Source organism: Oculina patagonica, chromosome 8 (assembly GCF_052425735.1).
Source record: "Oculina patagonica isolate OP01 chromosome 8, crgOcupat, whole genome shotgun sequence".
NCBI lineage: Eukaryota > Metazoa > Cnidaria > Anthozoa > Scleractinia > Oculinidae > Oculina > Oculina patagonica.
Window position 1 is genome coordinate 31,625,697 of NC_135765.1, and position 16,494 is coordinate 31,642,190.

Below are 16,494 nucleotides of genomic sequence, written 5' to 3' on the forward strand. Positions count from 1 at the left end.
CGTTTGCGTTCCAAGTGAAATTGTGTACAAACCATAAATGCTAACCCCATTAAAGTATATATTTTCTGAAAGCTTATATTGAATATAGAATGTAAGTTTGGATTTTGTTTTGATCATATAGACCATAATAAGCAACGTCAGCATTTTGTTTGCAATTATGATGTTGCGCAACATTAGGTTTATTTGAGAACACGTCTAAGTGAGCGCCTAAGCTTTTATGTGGAACTTGATCTACATATACTGGTCTAAAAAACGGTGTCTCAGATTTTTCTTATCTCGCTCCATTATTTTTTTGTCAATTTTCCTTCCGTGATACCTTAACAGAAAATCATTTTTTTGATGAAGCAATTATTTGAAGGCATTATACTCGTATTCTATAATAAAACTTCTATAAATATACTTATTATTGTCTTCAAAAAACAAACCATTAAAACCTAGAAATAATCGGAAATGACCTTGAGAAAATTAAAAAAATGATCTTGAGAAAATTGAAAAACAAACCATTAAAGCCTAGAAATAATCGGAAATGACCATGAGAAAATTGTGTTCTCGCGGACTTTTTTCCCTCGATGAGCCTCGTTGAAATATGCAGTTCTCGCACAACGAGAAAAAACTTTACTGACTTAATTTTAAAGTGTAATTTTCAAAATTGTATTCTCAGTTTTTTTTACAATCTCGAATTTTTTTTTTCAAGTTTGTTTGGTTGTTGCCATAGCAACAGGCCTTTTCGATTCCTTCTGTGAAAATAACTTTAAAAGCAACAAGCACCTGCAAAAATTACGCAAATTTTGTTTCCTGTCTGAAACGAAACGTGTTTTCGAAGTGTCGTTCGGGAAAAGAAAGACAACCTTTTTTAAAACACATTTGTCTCCTATGAAAACAGGCGCATTTTAATTGGCTCTCTGAGAGTAGAAATTTCGCAATATGGTCTACGGTTGTTCCGCCAAATTGCCAGTTTACAGCACTTTCCAGCTCTCATAAGCTCTCATACTTTGATGAGTAAGTGCTACAAGCATTTATCAGTTACTGTTACAAAAATGGTATCAAACATATGCCCAGTCATTAATAAACAAATTGTGATTCTTTTCTTGACGTCACTGGTAACCATAACAACAGTATAACCTGTTAAAACACCCTTTATTTTCCCTTTAAGCGCTTTTAACTTCAAAACGAGTCCGGTGACCCCCATTTTTTATCATTACATAATGATCAGCATGTTAGGTGACAGCTTTTTGCAAAGTTAAAAATTTTTCTCCAGAGCCGTTTCAGAGCCACCTTAAATTTTCGAGTCATGAAAATGACCCCAACTTGTTCAGCGATGATTAGACACTTGTTTGATATCATTGTAGCAGCAACTGTTTAAGATTGATTATTCGTTGTACTGACCTATCAAAGTTAAAGGCTAAAAAGTGCTAGTTGTGAGCCTCCTGAAAAACGCTGTACAAAAGTTGTTAAGGTCATTGCCCTGTATTTCATTGCGCATTCTTACTGCGCAGAATTTTACGCGTAATTAGCGCGTGCACATAAACAAAATGGCGGCTTTTTTCTATGCAGCTTAGTCCGCGAGAGAAGTAAATTGTCGTTTTCTCGTAAACGAGTATGGTGACCTATCAATTTTTTCTCATATTTTAGGTGCAGCGATCAAATTCTTTCTGTAAAATAAAAACAGATCAGTTCCTGTTCCCCCCCCCCCCCTCTTTTATTTCAAAATTTAAGTTCCCTTAAAGTAATAAACCAGTAGGCGAAGTTTGGTTAAAAATCTATGTTCAGTTCTATTTCAGGGTAATGACCTAAAGTAGCCTTCTTTTTCCTTCAAATTTCCATGATGTCACGAAAATGCACGCGTTCGCCGAGAGCGGATGCATTTATTTACTGATCAGCAAAGGTTTTAAAAAATCCATTGTAATAAAAGCTTTATTGAGCTATAATGTTCAGTCCGTATTGGCGAATACTGTAGGGTACCGAACATGCCAGTTCGGTATCATCTAATTCTCGTCCCCATAGCTCTTTACGTTTTTTTTTCTGAATTGTACTCAGTAAGGAGTATTAACTTAATGAAAAATAATTTCTTCCCTTCATTCCTCGATGCAATTAGGCGCCTGACGAGAGGGGCCTAGGAACTAGACTGGTAGATTGGAACATCGGAACCATAGGGCTAAGGCGGGTCTCCTACTCGGGCGCAAATACGAGAGACGCCTTGATAAAGGTTACTTTCAATGTCAAAAAGTGATGGGTGACTGGGCAAACCAGATACCTTAAGGTTACTATTGTTAGCGGCTACTTATTTTAGCGATTTTAGCGAGTTAAGCAAAAATCGCTAAATTTAGTGCTCGCTAAAATTTGTGTCGGTCAAATTTAATACTCGTTAAATTTAAGTACCCCCTCCCACCCCAAAGGGAAACAAAATTAAGCATAGTCGACTTGAAAAATTCTTTTAAAAATAGATGCTGGTAACTTTGTTCTTTCTGGCGATGCAAATGTTCGTTCAATTTGAAGTGAGTTTGTTCTTTTACTGAACATATGTTTCCATCTTTGCTATATGTACATTAAAAACTGGTTTACACGATATCGCTAACTTTTTAAATTTTTCGGAAAATCGCTAAATTAAATAGTCGCTAAATCTTGCTCTGACAAAATCGCTAAAATTAGTAGCCGCTAAAAGTAGTAACCTTTAGGTATAACCCTAAGGCATTTGTCAAGCGTGCATATTCTTGGATTGTTTCCTTCAATCTCTCCAACAATGTGCAATCCTTCGCCCGCCGTCGGAGAGTCTTCGGCAAATTTCGGACACGAAAAGTTCATTCGTCTTCCTTCGGGATATAAAAATAACATTGGCCAGAAAAATTCAGCAGGGAACAGCACCGTATTCGTGGAGTTCTTTGTACAATGGAGACATTTTTACACTCATGAAGTTGAAGAGGTTATCCTGTAGCCTTTCTCCTTTGCTGAATAAAGACAAACTTTTTAAGAAATGTTTTATTGTTGCAAAATCCGTTGATTAGTTCAAGTTCTTTTATAACCTTCTCGTAGTTTGTGCCACTGAGAGACAACCCAGCCTCGTTTTTCCCACAAGTAATGATGACCGGATTTCAAGTACCACCTGTTAAAGAAATACCAGAAAAACAAGTTCAACAAGTTTGTTTGGCCCTAAAATAAATAAAATAAATTACCTTTATTTAGACACGGTGAGGTTTAAAGCTATAAGCTTGTGGGACCGTGTATTCCCGAAATATAATTTTTTTCTTTTTATAGCAGCCTATCAGACCAGAATCAACTTTTACCAACTTTGACTTTCAGAAGTAATTATGTAGCTGCTTTGTAGGTTTTGCACCTCATTAACTAAGAAGATTTAATCTTCAATATGATTGGTTAAAACATGTTGAAAGCGTTTTTCCTAGCCAATCACACAGCTCAGCACATGAAAAACATTACTTTCCAGAAACGTATTTAATAATCCACTATTTAATAATTAGACTACTTGTAATTGCACAGTTTTAGTAGAAACTTTCTATGTTCTTTCACACTAAAACCTTTGCTCAAAGGGGCTACGTCTCGGGGATTTCGCAGATTTTTGGTCTAAACTGCTCTAAAATAAGTGATAGGCAACTTAACCAATGAAAAACATTATCTTTGAACATCTAAGATATAACAATAATTTGCGGACAGAAATCAAGCTACGGCTATAGATATCGATTTTTTGAAAACGCACAGAAACAACTTGAAAAGTTAAGCCTTAATTTTTCAAATTGCGATCCATTTCCATCCGAGCCATCCTCAGCCAAAGACGCTTGTTAACAGTTTCAGTGCTCAAATATAGCAATTTTGAATAATGAAGATTAATTTTTTTCAACAATGACACGAGCATGGGACAAAGAAAAATTCTGAGTCCCCGACGGGAATCGAACCCATGGCCTCCCAGATACCGGTTGGGCGCTCTAACCAACTGAGCTACGAGAGACTCGTGCTGAGCTGGGCCATTTACTAGGTTGATATGTGACACGCGTCCTGCATACTGCTAGGATCAGCAATGTCGAAATCATCAAGTGTGTTATTTACCAATTTACCATCTTTATTATTTATAACACACTTGATGATTTCGACATTGCTGATCCTAGCAGTATGCAGGACGCGTGTCACATATCAACCTAGTAAATGGCCCAGCTCAGCACGAGTCTCTCGTAGCTCAGTTGGTTAGAGCGCCCAACCGGTATCTGGGAGGCCATGGGTTCGATTCCCGTCGGGGACTCAGAATTTTTCTTTGTCCCATGCTCGTGTCATTGTTGAAAAAAATTAATCTTCATTATTTATCACCGAGCTTAAAATTTACTATCTTTATTATTTATAAAGCAATTTTGAAATTAATAAAAAAAATTGACCATTATTTTTAGGTTTCATACGATACAAATATAAGTTTTGGCTGTCCAAAAATCTGGTAAAATTCGTGACAAAGCCTCTTTAATGTCTTCAATGTACGATTTTCCAGCACAAATGCTAAGGAATCATGTCATTCTGCACACAAGCTTTGAACTTACAACATAGACTGAATATTACTTACGCTCCAAATAAAACGCCACCAAGATGAGCTGCGTGATCGAATAACTTCCAACGGAAGAGTAACCCGGCCACATCAATACCAACTATGGCTAAAAGGCCCTGGGAATGAAAATGAACACAATATCACATGATGTTCACGTGACTTTTTTGAGCCAATAACCCAACCTCATCACCAGGGCCATCTCCGCTTTCAAGATGGCGGTTGGGCTGGGGACAAGGTTGCCAATATTACCATATATGAAAATCACGTGACTTTCTGTTTTTGGGGACTTGCTGATTTCATGATGAGGGGCCCAACGAATATCTGCATGGGAGGTTCTTTAGTACAGGGAATTCTTACAGGTTTCATACTCCCTTGAGCTTTTGAAATTCCATGACTTTCCATGACCTTTTTCATGACGTAAATTTGATCTTTTTTCTTGGAAATTATCAAAAATTATCTTGATTTCAGGTAAGTTTTTACTCTTTTCTTCAGAAAAAATTACCTGCCTAATTTGTCTTGACGATTAATACCAATTTCTATGACTTTCCATGACCCACACTTAAATTCCATGACATTTCAGGCATGCAAAATGATATTCTAAAATTCCATGACTTTCCAGGTTTTCCATGACCCGTACAAACCCTGTTCTTAGGTTATGAGTGTCAAGGACTTACATACCTTCGCAGCTGAGAATGTAAAAAATGGTAAAAACACTAAAGCTAGTCTTGTGTCTGGTTGATTGATGCATACATATGACAAAACAGCCAGCAATGCCCCTGACTACATAAAGAAAAGAAAAGTGTAAGAGAGAGTTCAATCATCAAAATGAACATAAAATGTCAAACATAACAGATCTAGCCATCACAATTTTCTAGCTAAACACAAAAAAAGGGAAAATCTTACCGCACCAAGAGAGGCACCTACGACATTGGAAACTGCAATTCTGTATGCAGTACTTGCAAATGAAGCTGCAACACCTGGTAGAGCAATGAAAAGTACACTTTTAGTATATATTTCCACTTTAAGAAAGAGACGGACAGTATAAATATGTCTCTTGAAATTAAGAATTGCATGCCATGATGGCTTGGTCATGTGCTAAGGATGCCTGACGACAGGATACCCAAAGTTGCCATGAGATGGACTCCAACTGGTAGAAAGGAAAGGGGCCGGCCAAAAACCACCTGGTGAAGGACTATGATGAAAGAGCTGAAAGAGATGGGTCTAACATGGGGCAAAGCCAAAGCTCAGGACAGGATTAAGTGGCAAAGTATCATTGCGGCCTTATGTCCCTGACTGGATGAAGAGAGAAGAGGTTGAGTGAGTGAGTGAATGGGAAGCAGAACAAGCTGCAAGTGAAGTAAAAGTAACAAGCTAGAATGGGCAAACTGTAAGCCTCAAATCAGCCATAATCCAATTTTATCTATATTTTTCAGTCCTAAAGTTATAATCATAGGATAAATTTGAAGATCTTTGTAACTTACCTCCAGTAATATAAAATGCTATAAACTGTTCTTTTCCCAGAAGAGCTGAAACACAGATATGTCAATTACTACTGAGAAATACAGCAGAATTCACTCAAGAGGAATCAGCATCTTATTCTTATCTTAGGGCCCATTTACCAGAACATGAAAAGAGGATAATCCTAGCAAGGATGATCATCCCTCATTTCAGATAGGATGATCCTAGCACTAAGACGATCCTAGCCTTAGAGACAAATGCAATCCTTTGCATGTAAACTGAAAGCTGAAAACTTATCGCGCTCAGATGATCCTTGTACAAGGATGATCCTAGCACTAGGATCATTCTATGTTACACGGAAGGAGGATGATCCTAGCCTCTTTGACTTTCCATGTAAATGGGGCCTTAACATCAGGAATAAATCAAGTAACTAAATCCTTTCACAATGTCTTTCAACAAAACAGAGAATTTTTTCCCTGACCTTCCAAACTATGTTTCCTCCAATGTCAGAAATTAAGAGGGCACACATTAATTAAGTTTTCTCATCTTCAGGCCATCTCAAACCAAAATATATGAACACAACTTATTGTAAGTCGGTCATAAGGGTTAAATAAGGTTAAAATGTGTTGATGGACTGTGACAAATTATATAGAAATAGTTGATAATTTACTTGTAAAACCTTAGTTGCATACTTCAGTTACATGTACCTTCTATATGAGGAGCAAAACTCCAGAGCACAAACATGTTGATTGCCAAGTGCCACAGGTCCATATGACTAAAGGTGCTACTCAGTAGTGTTATTGATGACACTGAAATTAAGAAGAATAATGGTTAGCTTTAAACAAAAAGCATTGAAATTTCATGCATAAGAACACTTGGCGCAAGACGTGCAACTTACCCAGAGATTTTGTGCAGCCATTTTCCTCTAACGCTTTTGTTTTGGCTTTGCCCTTGACAGACTAAAAAAGGGGGGAAGGAGAGCCTCGAGCCATGCGGCCCATACTGTGGAAGCTTATCCCGGTTTCTGTAGCATTAAGCGGCTAGGAATATTTCTACTCCCGCCTGAATGGGATGCTAGTCCATCACAGGGTACCCGCCCTGTGATGGCATTATTTCGCCGGTACCCATTTATACACCTGGGTGGAGAGAGGCACTATGAGAGTAAAGTGTCTTGTCTAAGAGCACAACACAGTGACCCTGGCCAGTGCTCGAAACCCGGACCGCTTGATCTGGAGTCTGGCAAGCTAACCATTAGGCCACCACGCCTCCCTTAAAAAGAAAGAAAGGGGTATAACATTCTGTGCCAAATCTTGTACCTGAGAAAGCTAAGACCAAATTAATTAGATCTTGAAGAAGGAAGTCATAGAATGGTATCCCTCGCTCTTTTTAGATAGCGTCTGTCAAAGTATCCCATAAAGGACACTAATATTATTGAAGTTGAGGACCATTCAACCAACCTGCAGCTGGAGATGCCGTAAACCACTTGTACATGAAATACTGCATTCTAGGAATTCGCCATAACAAAAACACTGTCGTGTTCAGGAAGATAATCCCCGCAGCAGTCTTTGAGCCCCCAGGCAAAGAATTCCACCATTTGTTCAACTTAAATAAAAACAATCAACACCATCGTTATGAAAGAAAGAGTACCCTTATGTTCATAACTTATTAACTTCCTTAATTATTACTGCAGATGTACCGGTATACAAAATAAAAATTTAACAAAATTAATATTTTCAGATACATGTAATATGTCACATACCATATCCCTGACACCAAATAGTTTAGGAAACCTGCTTGTATTAGGCCAGAAACGTTCATAGCTTCCCTGAATGTACAAATGTCTAACTCTTTCATAATGTAGAATTGAACATGTTCCAAAACTCACTGCACCTGTCTAGAAATGTAAAAAAACATTGGAATTAAGAATCATTTCAAATCTGTGAGAGGCACAGGTGACTTATTGTCAGTGCATGCAGAGTGGGACTCTGAATTGTGACATCCAGGGTCAATACTGGCCAAGTTGTAAAATTCTTGGGCAAGACACCACATTCTCAGAGAGTCTCCCGCCACAAAGGAATATAAATGACTGCTGATTGTTAAAGGCAACATGCCAAAATGCTATTAGTATCACATCCGGAGAGATTTGCAACACTACAAGTTGAAAAAAAGACTAATGAATTTAATTTATCCGGGATGGATTATTCCAGTGTTATGTATCATGGGAATCAGATACTACTCAGGTCTTTAATACCAAGCTGAGCATGTCTGTGAGGAAGTTGAGTCAAGTTGATCTTTACAGAGGATGACAGGCAGTCTGCTGCCTGTCATCCTCCCCCTACCTCGTCCCTCTGTTTCTGTTCATTCCGTTGTGCTTTGTAGCTTCCTACTCATTATCCCTTTTTTTCTGTTACAAAATATTATGCCATAAAAAAATTGTATATCTCCCATTTTCTGTCACCTCGTTTCCCATCCTCTCTTCCCATGCATCTCTTACACATCCCGTCCCTTTTACTCCCAGGCTGCTGCTGTCACCCCCCCCCCCCCCCCCATCCTCCCTGCCCATCCCACTTTCACAGACACACTGGCAGTGTTTGTGTCTGCTTGGCAATGATACTGAAAGGAAGGAAAGGAGCATAGTTCCTTGAGAATTTTCGGAAGACCTACAGAGGTAGGGTTTATAATATGTTTATGTTGTGATTGTGAATATGTGTATGTTGTGATTTAAAACCAGTTTGATTTTTTTTCCTTGGTCCAGATTGTAATAATGAATACGAGTCAATGAAAAAAGAAAATCAAACCGGTTTGAAACATTTTAAACCAAAGACACCATTTATAGTCATACCATTATTGTAAAACCCAGTGGACGCATTATCCTCCGTAATTTACTGACATCTTCTGGTATTTCAGGCTGGATCTCGTTCCTTCCAATTCCTTTTCCATACTGGTTGCGGGCATGTCCGTTTCTTTGAAAATAAAACTTTCTTGACCTATCATAGAGCGAAAAAGCAAAAACATGTCGTTTTATATACCGGTCTTAGAACACGACTGCAAAGCTTATAATTCCAAAAGTTTGTTTCCTTTTACTTTTATAATAATAGCAAAGAATAATGGCATTACCTGGGAACAGAAAATTTAGGAAAAGACGATTTTCTACAAAACTTTGTCCCGTGTCGAGAAAGTACGAACACAGCCGCCATTTTGAAATTGATTAGTTCCAGACCTTTAATGTAACTCACGGCTTGGACCCAGTCTTTGTGTTTCTTTTGGACTTCCCGCGCGATGCCCGGGGGGGGGGGGGTACTCGAAAAAGTTTTGTACGAGGAGGCTCCGCCCGGAGATCCAACCCCTTACCCTTTTATATACCATTTTGATAGAAAAGGTACCCCTTTTATATACCTTTTATTGCAAAAAGGCACCCCTTTCATATACCTACGCGACATCACATTTACCTAAAACGGGAAGTTTTCTTGTCATTTTTATGTAGCGCTTAATAAATTAAGACGATACAGCCAAAAGTTGCGTCTGCTCGAAATATTTAATGTAAAGGCCTTTTAAAATATCATTATGGCAGATTTCCCTACCCTTTCATATACCTAAATTTGTGAAATCCCTACCCTTCTATATACCTGAAGCCTGAAAAAGGTACCCCTTTCGGGCGGAGCCTCCCCGTATAGGCCATTATAGGGAGTACCCCCCCCCCCCGGGGCGCGATGCATATGTTATGGTTCAAATTTTTTAAAGCAGTTTGATTTTTATTTCCCTTTGTTTACGATTATGATAATGAATTTGAGACAATGAACAAATAAAAATCAAACTGGTTAGAAAAATTTTAAACCAAAGATGAATTTAAACCACAACAAATACAGTAAAACCCGCGAGTAAGAAACTGCATTTTCCCAAGTTACGTAAATGGTAATTAGCACAAATTGAGGCTATTTAAGTCTTTAATATATAGATTCTTATTTTCTGAAGAAAAAATTAGTTTTTAGTGGTCTTCAGCCTTTTCTTTGTATGAAATTTGCATACCAATATTATTTATAGGCAAACGGAAAAAATTTAAAATGGCAAAAACAACTCGACATCTTTGTATCCCTAACTCAGTCCATGACTCAACGAGGGGCAAACCTTCCCCACCCTAGGCCTGTCCTGATTGTACTCGTAAAGTGCTAGAAAGTAGCCTGTTCCAGGCTCTCGATTTGTGGGGAAGAGCGAAAAAAAGCGGACGAGCGCGGAAAAGACGAGCGGGGAAGAAGGTGAGGCTAGCTGGAAAGCTGCTCACTGGATTGCCAAAAAGTTGCTAAAAAATTGCCAAAAATTCAAAAAGTTGCTACCTAACTGAATTTCTTGAAATTGAAACTTTGCTTTAAAGTGTATATGACATGAAAAATATTTCCTGCTTATTTGAAAGGCCTTTCAAAATTCAGTAGAATGGCGTTTTTCTTTTTGAAATATCTTTTTTCGTTTCAGAGATATTGACATTTTTCTATTATGCAAATTAGATCACTGATGACGTCATGAGGTTTGCAACTAAAAAATTGGTGAAATACTGAATAAACAATATCTCTAAAACTATTAAAGCAGTGTTCTTGGAACTTGGCACCACAAATGTGCATCACAAAAGAAACAAAATGAGACTCTTAGGGCTGTTGCCATGACAACAGTTTTGCCGCTGGTGCTGTCTCAATAAAAACTGAAATTCCCAGTTTTTGTCTTAAACCAAGAACCATCTAGCGCAGCCAATCCAATGATGGAAATTAAGACAATATGGGAACTATGTCTGTTCTAAGCAGGACCCTTTGTCTCCCTTTAGAGGTCAGAAATGGGGATATTTGTCTTTTTGACAGAGAGAGACTGGAGCTGAAAGAGTTGCTATGGCAACAATACTAAGGGTGTCATTTTGTTCCTTTTGTGATGCACATTTGTGGTGCCAAGTTTCAAGAACACTGCTTCAATATTTCCAGAGATATTTTTTATTCAGTATTTTACCATTTTTTAGTTGCAAATCTTATGACGTCATCACTGATCTAATTTGCATAATACAAAAATGTCAATATCTCTGAAACGAAAAAAGATATGGGTGAAATTTGAGGATACTCTTAAGTTTAACGAAACGAAAAAAAAGTCAAGTGACAGGTTATGTGTTCAAAAGGTTGATAAACATTCAAGAAATTCGCATAAATTGAAGTTTCCTATGAAATCGGTGACTTTTTCGTGCTTGATATGTGCTCTAAACCCATATTTTTCTCAAAAATTGCCCAGAAAGGCAAAACTGGCTTAAGGTTGCTAGAACCGCAAAAAATTACTCAATAGTTGACGAGCACAATCGGGACAGGCTTACCCCACCCTCACAAGTCATGCTGTGCAACAACTAACGCCCACAAACCACTGTACCGATGGCGATGGCGATACACTATATATCACGTATAAACATTATTAAAAACTAATTAAAACAATGTAACAGTACCAAGGCCTAGAAATTTTGCACTTATAAAAATAAATTCATCGTTCTGACGTAAACAGGAAAATGGACATTAATTAGCTTCTAATAACAAATAATCAAAACAGTATGGTCTATGATAAGGACACGTGGTTATTAATTTTTATTTGCCTTCATTTTCTTTCAGTCTGTCACCTCATGTCGATCATGCAGCCCAAAAGGTACTCTTCACGAAGCCCTGTAGATAACTGTATCACTGAAAACTTCTTCTCGTATGGACGTGTTGATGTTTGAATTCTGTACGTGGTTAAAGTGATTTTTAATTAGGCACCCCGCCATGAAGCAAGGAACCGTGAAAAGCGAGCGGCAAAACTCTCCGGGCCGGCGGAAAAGTTGAATTAAATTAAAATGCAAACACACCGCTCCATGCAGGGTACAAGATATGGGATTGCTAGTTCACCGCCGCCGACGCTGTTCTTTGTTGAGTTGTTATCAAGATACTATATACAGCGTTTTTTTGAGTGGATCGTGACTTTGATAAACACTTGATTTTAAGCCAAAACAGTCGGTTTTTGCTTTACTTCTGTTATCAGTGAGCTATGACGATAAATCAAATTGAATCTTCGTCTTTTTTACCACTGAAGTACAAAATATCTTTCAAATAAATCCTGCCGCAGAATTGTAGTTTACTAAGAAAGGTGGAAAACAAGTAGAAAAGAGGAAAAACGATAACTAAGATTAAAAAATATTGAGACAATAACAAAACTTGAAATCTCAAACAAACAGCCAACATTTTTTACAAGGCGCTATCTTCGACGCGGTACTTTAAAATAGTAGTTTGTGGTTCATTTTTAAATTGAAAATTTTAACAGTTCCTGGCAATTCGAGGGTGAAATTTGGAATGAAACATGCCTGCTCTCTAGTTGTAATCTGTATAAGCTTGTGTTCTATATTTTCATAAGCTTTGCAATTTTAAACAGTTGAATAATCTTTGCTTGTTTCGCGGATGCGTTGGTGGTTGAAAGCTTTTTGTCGTGTTTTTGTAATCGGATGAACTAGAAATAGCACAAGCTGTGACAAATCCAATACTATCAATCAGCTAAGTTTGTTGTTAAAGGGAGAGACAACAAATGCTATTATAATGTGAGAGCTATATATAAACTAAGACGTTTGACTGCGTTGTAGCCATGAATTACAGACATCACTGTTGAACTAAGTTTGTATAGTACAATACAACACAACATAGATATATTGTATACACAAAGTAAGGTTGTGTTGAAAGATATGTAGTTTTCATAACAACAAAATGTTTTATAAGTGGGTTGATAATGAGAAAATAATTATTTACAAGTAAATACATTTTTAATGTCGGGGTAATTTGTTCAACATTAACACAAATTGAAGAATTCCAGTTCAGCATAACAACTGATTTAGATGTGGCATCTTTTTTAGGTGTAGTCAAAAATTTACACCGTTATACCGTAGGAAATGTGCAGTATGGGGTTCGCATGAGCAAAACCAAAAGTCTAGATGATTCTTTGTTAGCCAAGGAAGTCATCAAGTGCGTTTACTAAGATTTATTTGCGGTCTCAGCGAAATCGCATTCCAAACACCCACAAAGAAGACAACCTCTCCTACGTAATGGGCTAATCAGATTATAAAACTCTAAGAAGTCTTTTCCGTTTATTTTGGACTTTTAAGTCTCCTGCAAACAATTTTCAGTAAGTTTGAGGTGAAATAAGTCACAAAAGTCTGCACTCAAACATTGACCAATAGCATTTACATGGGTGACAAAAGCCCCCTTAATACGGACGTTTCATCATTCAAAACCGTCTTTTTGCAGGGAGTATCAAAAATAGAGCTGATTTAAACTGAAAAGGGCCGGCACACTTCTAGCAATTATCAGAGAATAACCAGGTCTTTGATTGTTTACGTTATGTGAAGAAATTTTAACAACGTCTCGACCTCGCGAAATAGGATTTCCTTCGGGTGGGTTTGATGTTTATAAAGGCGGGGTGTAGTCTTTACGTTATGTCACGTATTACTGAAACTTAATTCGTCGGAGGTCCGATACGTCTGAATTCAATTTAGGTCGACCTTTACGCCTCGTCGAGGGCGGTTTTCATTGATTCAATAGACACGGGAAAATCATGATGTTTACAAACACGGCGAAGTTGCCCGGAACAGACATTCCTTGCGGTGACACAGTCAACTCTGTAAAACGGACACCGTCGGGACCGGCTCCAACTGTCCGTCTTAGAGAGGTGTCCGCCTTATAGAGAGTTTAGTTACAGTAAAATGTCTTAAAACGGCAGGGACGGGACCAACAGCAGGTGTCTTCTTAAAGAGGTGTCCGTCTTATAGAGGTGTCCGTTATTCTACATTTCAACTAAATATTCGTTATAAAGATGTTTGTCACATCATATTACCTTTAAAGGGACGGACACTATCACCAGTTTCACTTCAAAAACTTAAGAGCATAAAGACATATGAAAACTACGAGTAGTTCGTGGTTGAATTTTGTTAAAAATCACCATGAAGCGATAAACAAGTCATATTATTGTGATGCCATCAGGAACTTTAGATAGCAACTTGAAAAAATCAGCCTGACTTTTTCAAGTTTTGTCCTTGTGGACTGGAAAAACACCTAAAAATTATTATTATTCCCTTCTTTTACTTTATATCTCCATCTTGATATACTAGGTGCATTTCATGCACGAGAAGACCTATTCGTCAGTTTTAGTACTTTTTACCGAAAAGCATTAAAATCCCCGTGATTTCCAGTGTCCCTTTAATATGACATTGAACAGCATCAATTAAAACGGAACACTTTTTAGTGTTATCCGACTAATGCTTCTCATATAAAGTGTGCGGCTAATTTATCTGATAATGTACTGTGGGCACCTTTTGTCCGTTTGCGGCTTGGTAACTCTCCAAATCAATCATTTTAGTAGACCACCGTACGGCACACTGACGCCCCGCACTCCTCAGCTATTTATTTAACACGCACTCGCAATTCTGCAATTCACGAAAAAAAATGTCACAATTTTAAGCAAAATCAAGATGGTATGATGAAATGCATATTGCATATAGCCTGAGTTAGGTCGGCCAGGACGAGAAAGTATTTTGGCCCTCGTTTTGCACAAGCCTCGCTTTAGTGCCGAGACGCAAGATTTCTCTAATGATAACACATTGAACCAATCAAAAGTCGAAGTAAAAACACGCAACCTGTTACCCGGTGCAAAGGCGCGGGAAATCGCGCGTCTACCGTTTGCTTCTGATTGGTTGAAAACTCGGAGCGCGTTGCACGAGTTTTTGTGGACCAATCACACAACTGCTCACTTAGGCGCAACACCCGAAGAAATAAATGCAAAGACGTCACTCTCAGCTAGTCCAACCAATCAGAACAGCTCTAGGTGAAAATATGCATTGAAATCGCCGGTACACAAGCACTAAGGAAAAATGTCGGAACTGAGTAAAATCACGAAGCTTTGATTTTCCATGCGAGTGGCTCGGAAAGAAACAACAAGAATTTAAAGGGAAAATGAAACACAGAACATGGATGGGCAAAATCGAGTTCGGGTAAACTTGAAAAACGTCGGCCCGACTTTTTTCAAGGTTATCTCAATTTGTATGAAAGTGTCATTTACAATGCTCGAAAATCATCCTTGTTTGTTATGTTGCCGTGATTTTGCCAATAAAAGACTTTTGCTCTTCCAATTTAAAGTTTAGAGCTATAATTAACGAAAATAAACAGAATTACCTAAAAAAACAATATATTTTTTTTAATTTTTCGCCTGTTCTGTGTTGTTTCACTCCACAGACAGTTAACGGGCGAAACACCCGTTTGCTTACGCAGGAAAGTAAAACCTTCCGTTATATGCATTTAACAGTTCCTAGACATCAAAATTGAATCGTGATAACTCGTGATAAAATTGAATCGTGATAAACTTTGATAATACTGATTTGACTTTAACCTCTAGGATAAACACACCCTTATAAATTTTTCAAACCTTTCAGCATCCAGTCAGGTATTAGTATACATAATTTATTTTGATAAGGAAACAGATCGCACTCAATTAGTCTCATCGTCTGTCAGTAAGCCCTCAGGCTAAATGAAGAAGCCAAAGGATTTGCATCTATATTCACGCGATCAATTTTGCATGAAATAAAGCCAGAAGCTCATTGTTTACTCGTTCAATGAAGTCAGTGTGATTTCAGGCGACCTCTGAAAGAAGGTGTACAACTTTTTTTAATTCGTTATATACAGTGAGACAGGAAAAGACGCTGTGTGTGATGATTTAAATCTTGGATAAGAATGCGATATCACTGCCAAGCTAAAAATAGCATTATTACGAAAGTTTCTATTGAGCACACCGCGCTCTAGTTTGCTCAAGTTTTCTGATTGGTTCAAATCATCCTCAAACGTTCTCGTATATATCTTGCAAGCTTTGACATGCTCGCGGAAAAAGACATCGATGGATGGAATATTTTTTGATAACCACTGATACAATATATTCCTCGAATTTTCCAAAATGTTTAGTCATTATATTTTTAATTCGAAGGCTAAGTGCTTTTTTAAAAAGGAAAATCGTGAATTTTTTAAAAGCATCTGCCGATAGGAGTGTTTTGTTTGTTTGTGTTAGAATTAGAAATTACTCCGCGTAGTCACGGAAGTCGAGTTACAGCTAAAAAGTCTTCCCTGAAATTATTGCCTGACTGAGGAATTATGAGCATAGCGTGTTCCCTCGAAGTTAGTCAGGTTGAAAAATGGCCGTGCTCTGTCTGTGCAATTTTAAACTTTGTCCTTTGCATGTGGCTGTTTTATTTATAGCCTGACAGAAGCGTTTTACATAAAACATTCACTTAAGCCACAAAATTTGACGTGCTAATTACACTTTCAAGTGATCTTGAAGACGCATTTTCATGGTCACGCGAGCCGAATGATCCCGAATGGTTATTGAAAAATACTTTTGTAAATTATGCAATAATTTTCAAGAAACCTCACCATAAATGTCTGGGTTTGTAAACTGGTAAACGCTGAAAAACTCAGTCCAAAATT

At 37.7% G+C, this 16,494-nt stretch overlaps 1 protein-coding gene across 1 annotated transcript; it reads right to left on the reverse strand.

The window, feature by feature from the left end:
• Positions 1-1,850: 1,850 nt before the first annotated feature.
• LOC144662215 (presenilin-associated rhomboid-like protein, mitochondrial) lies at positions 1,851-9,193 on the reverse strand. Its single transcript, XM_078522978.1, has 10 exons — positions 9,113-9,193; positions 8,838-8,982; positions 7,755-7,889; positions 7,453-7,597; positions 6,703-6,804; positions 6,019-6,063; positions 5,441-5,514; positions 5,216-5,317; positions 4,556-4,653; positions 1,851-3,100 (listed from the first exon to the last, which is right to left on the reverse strand). Exons 1-10 carry the CDS (start codon positions 9,190-9,192, stop codon positions 3,004-3,006), a joined length of 1,023 nt encoding a protein of 340 aa, XP_078379104.1. The 5' UTR covers position 9,193; the 3' UTR covers positions 1,851-3,003.
• Between the last annotated feature and the right edge of the window lie 7,301 nt (positions 9,194-16,494).

What these genes read in the sequence shown, in the direction of transcription:
- LOC144662215 (XM_078522978.1), bottom strand. Translation starts at nt 9,192, where the DNA reads ATGGCGGCTGTGTTCGTACTTTCTCGACACGGGACAAAGTTTTGTAGA. An exon ending in CACTGGGTTTTACAATAATG is followed by an intron (nt 7,890 to 8,837) that starts GTATGACTATAA and finishes TTACATTTCTAG; the next exon opens with ACAGGTGCAGTGAGTTTTGG. An exon ending in TATTTGGTGTCAGGGATATG is followed by an intron (nt 7,598 to 7,754) that starts GTATGTGACATA and finishes TTTTTATTTAAG; the next exon opens with TTGAACAAATGGTGGAATTC.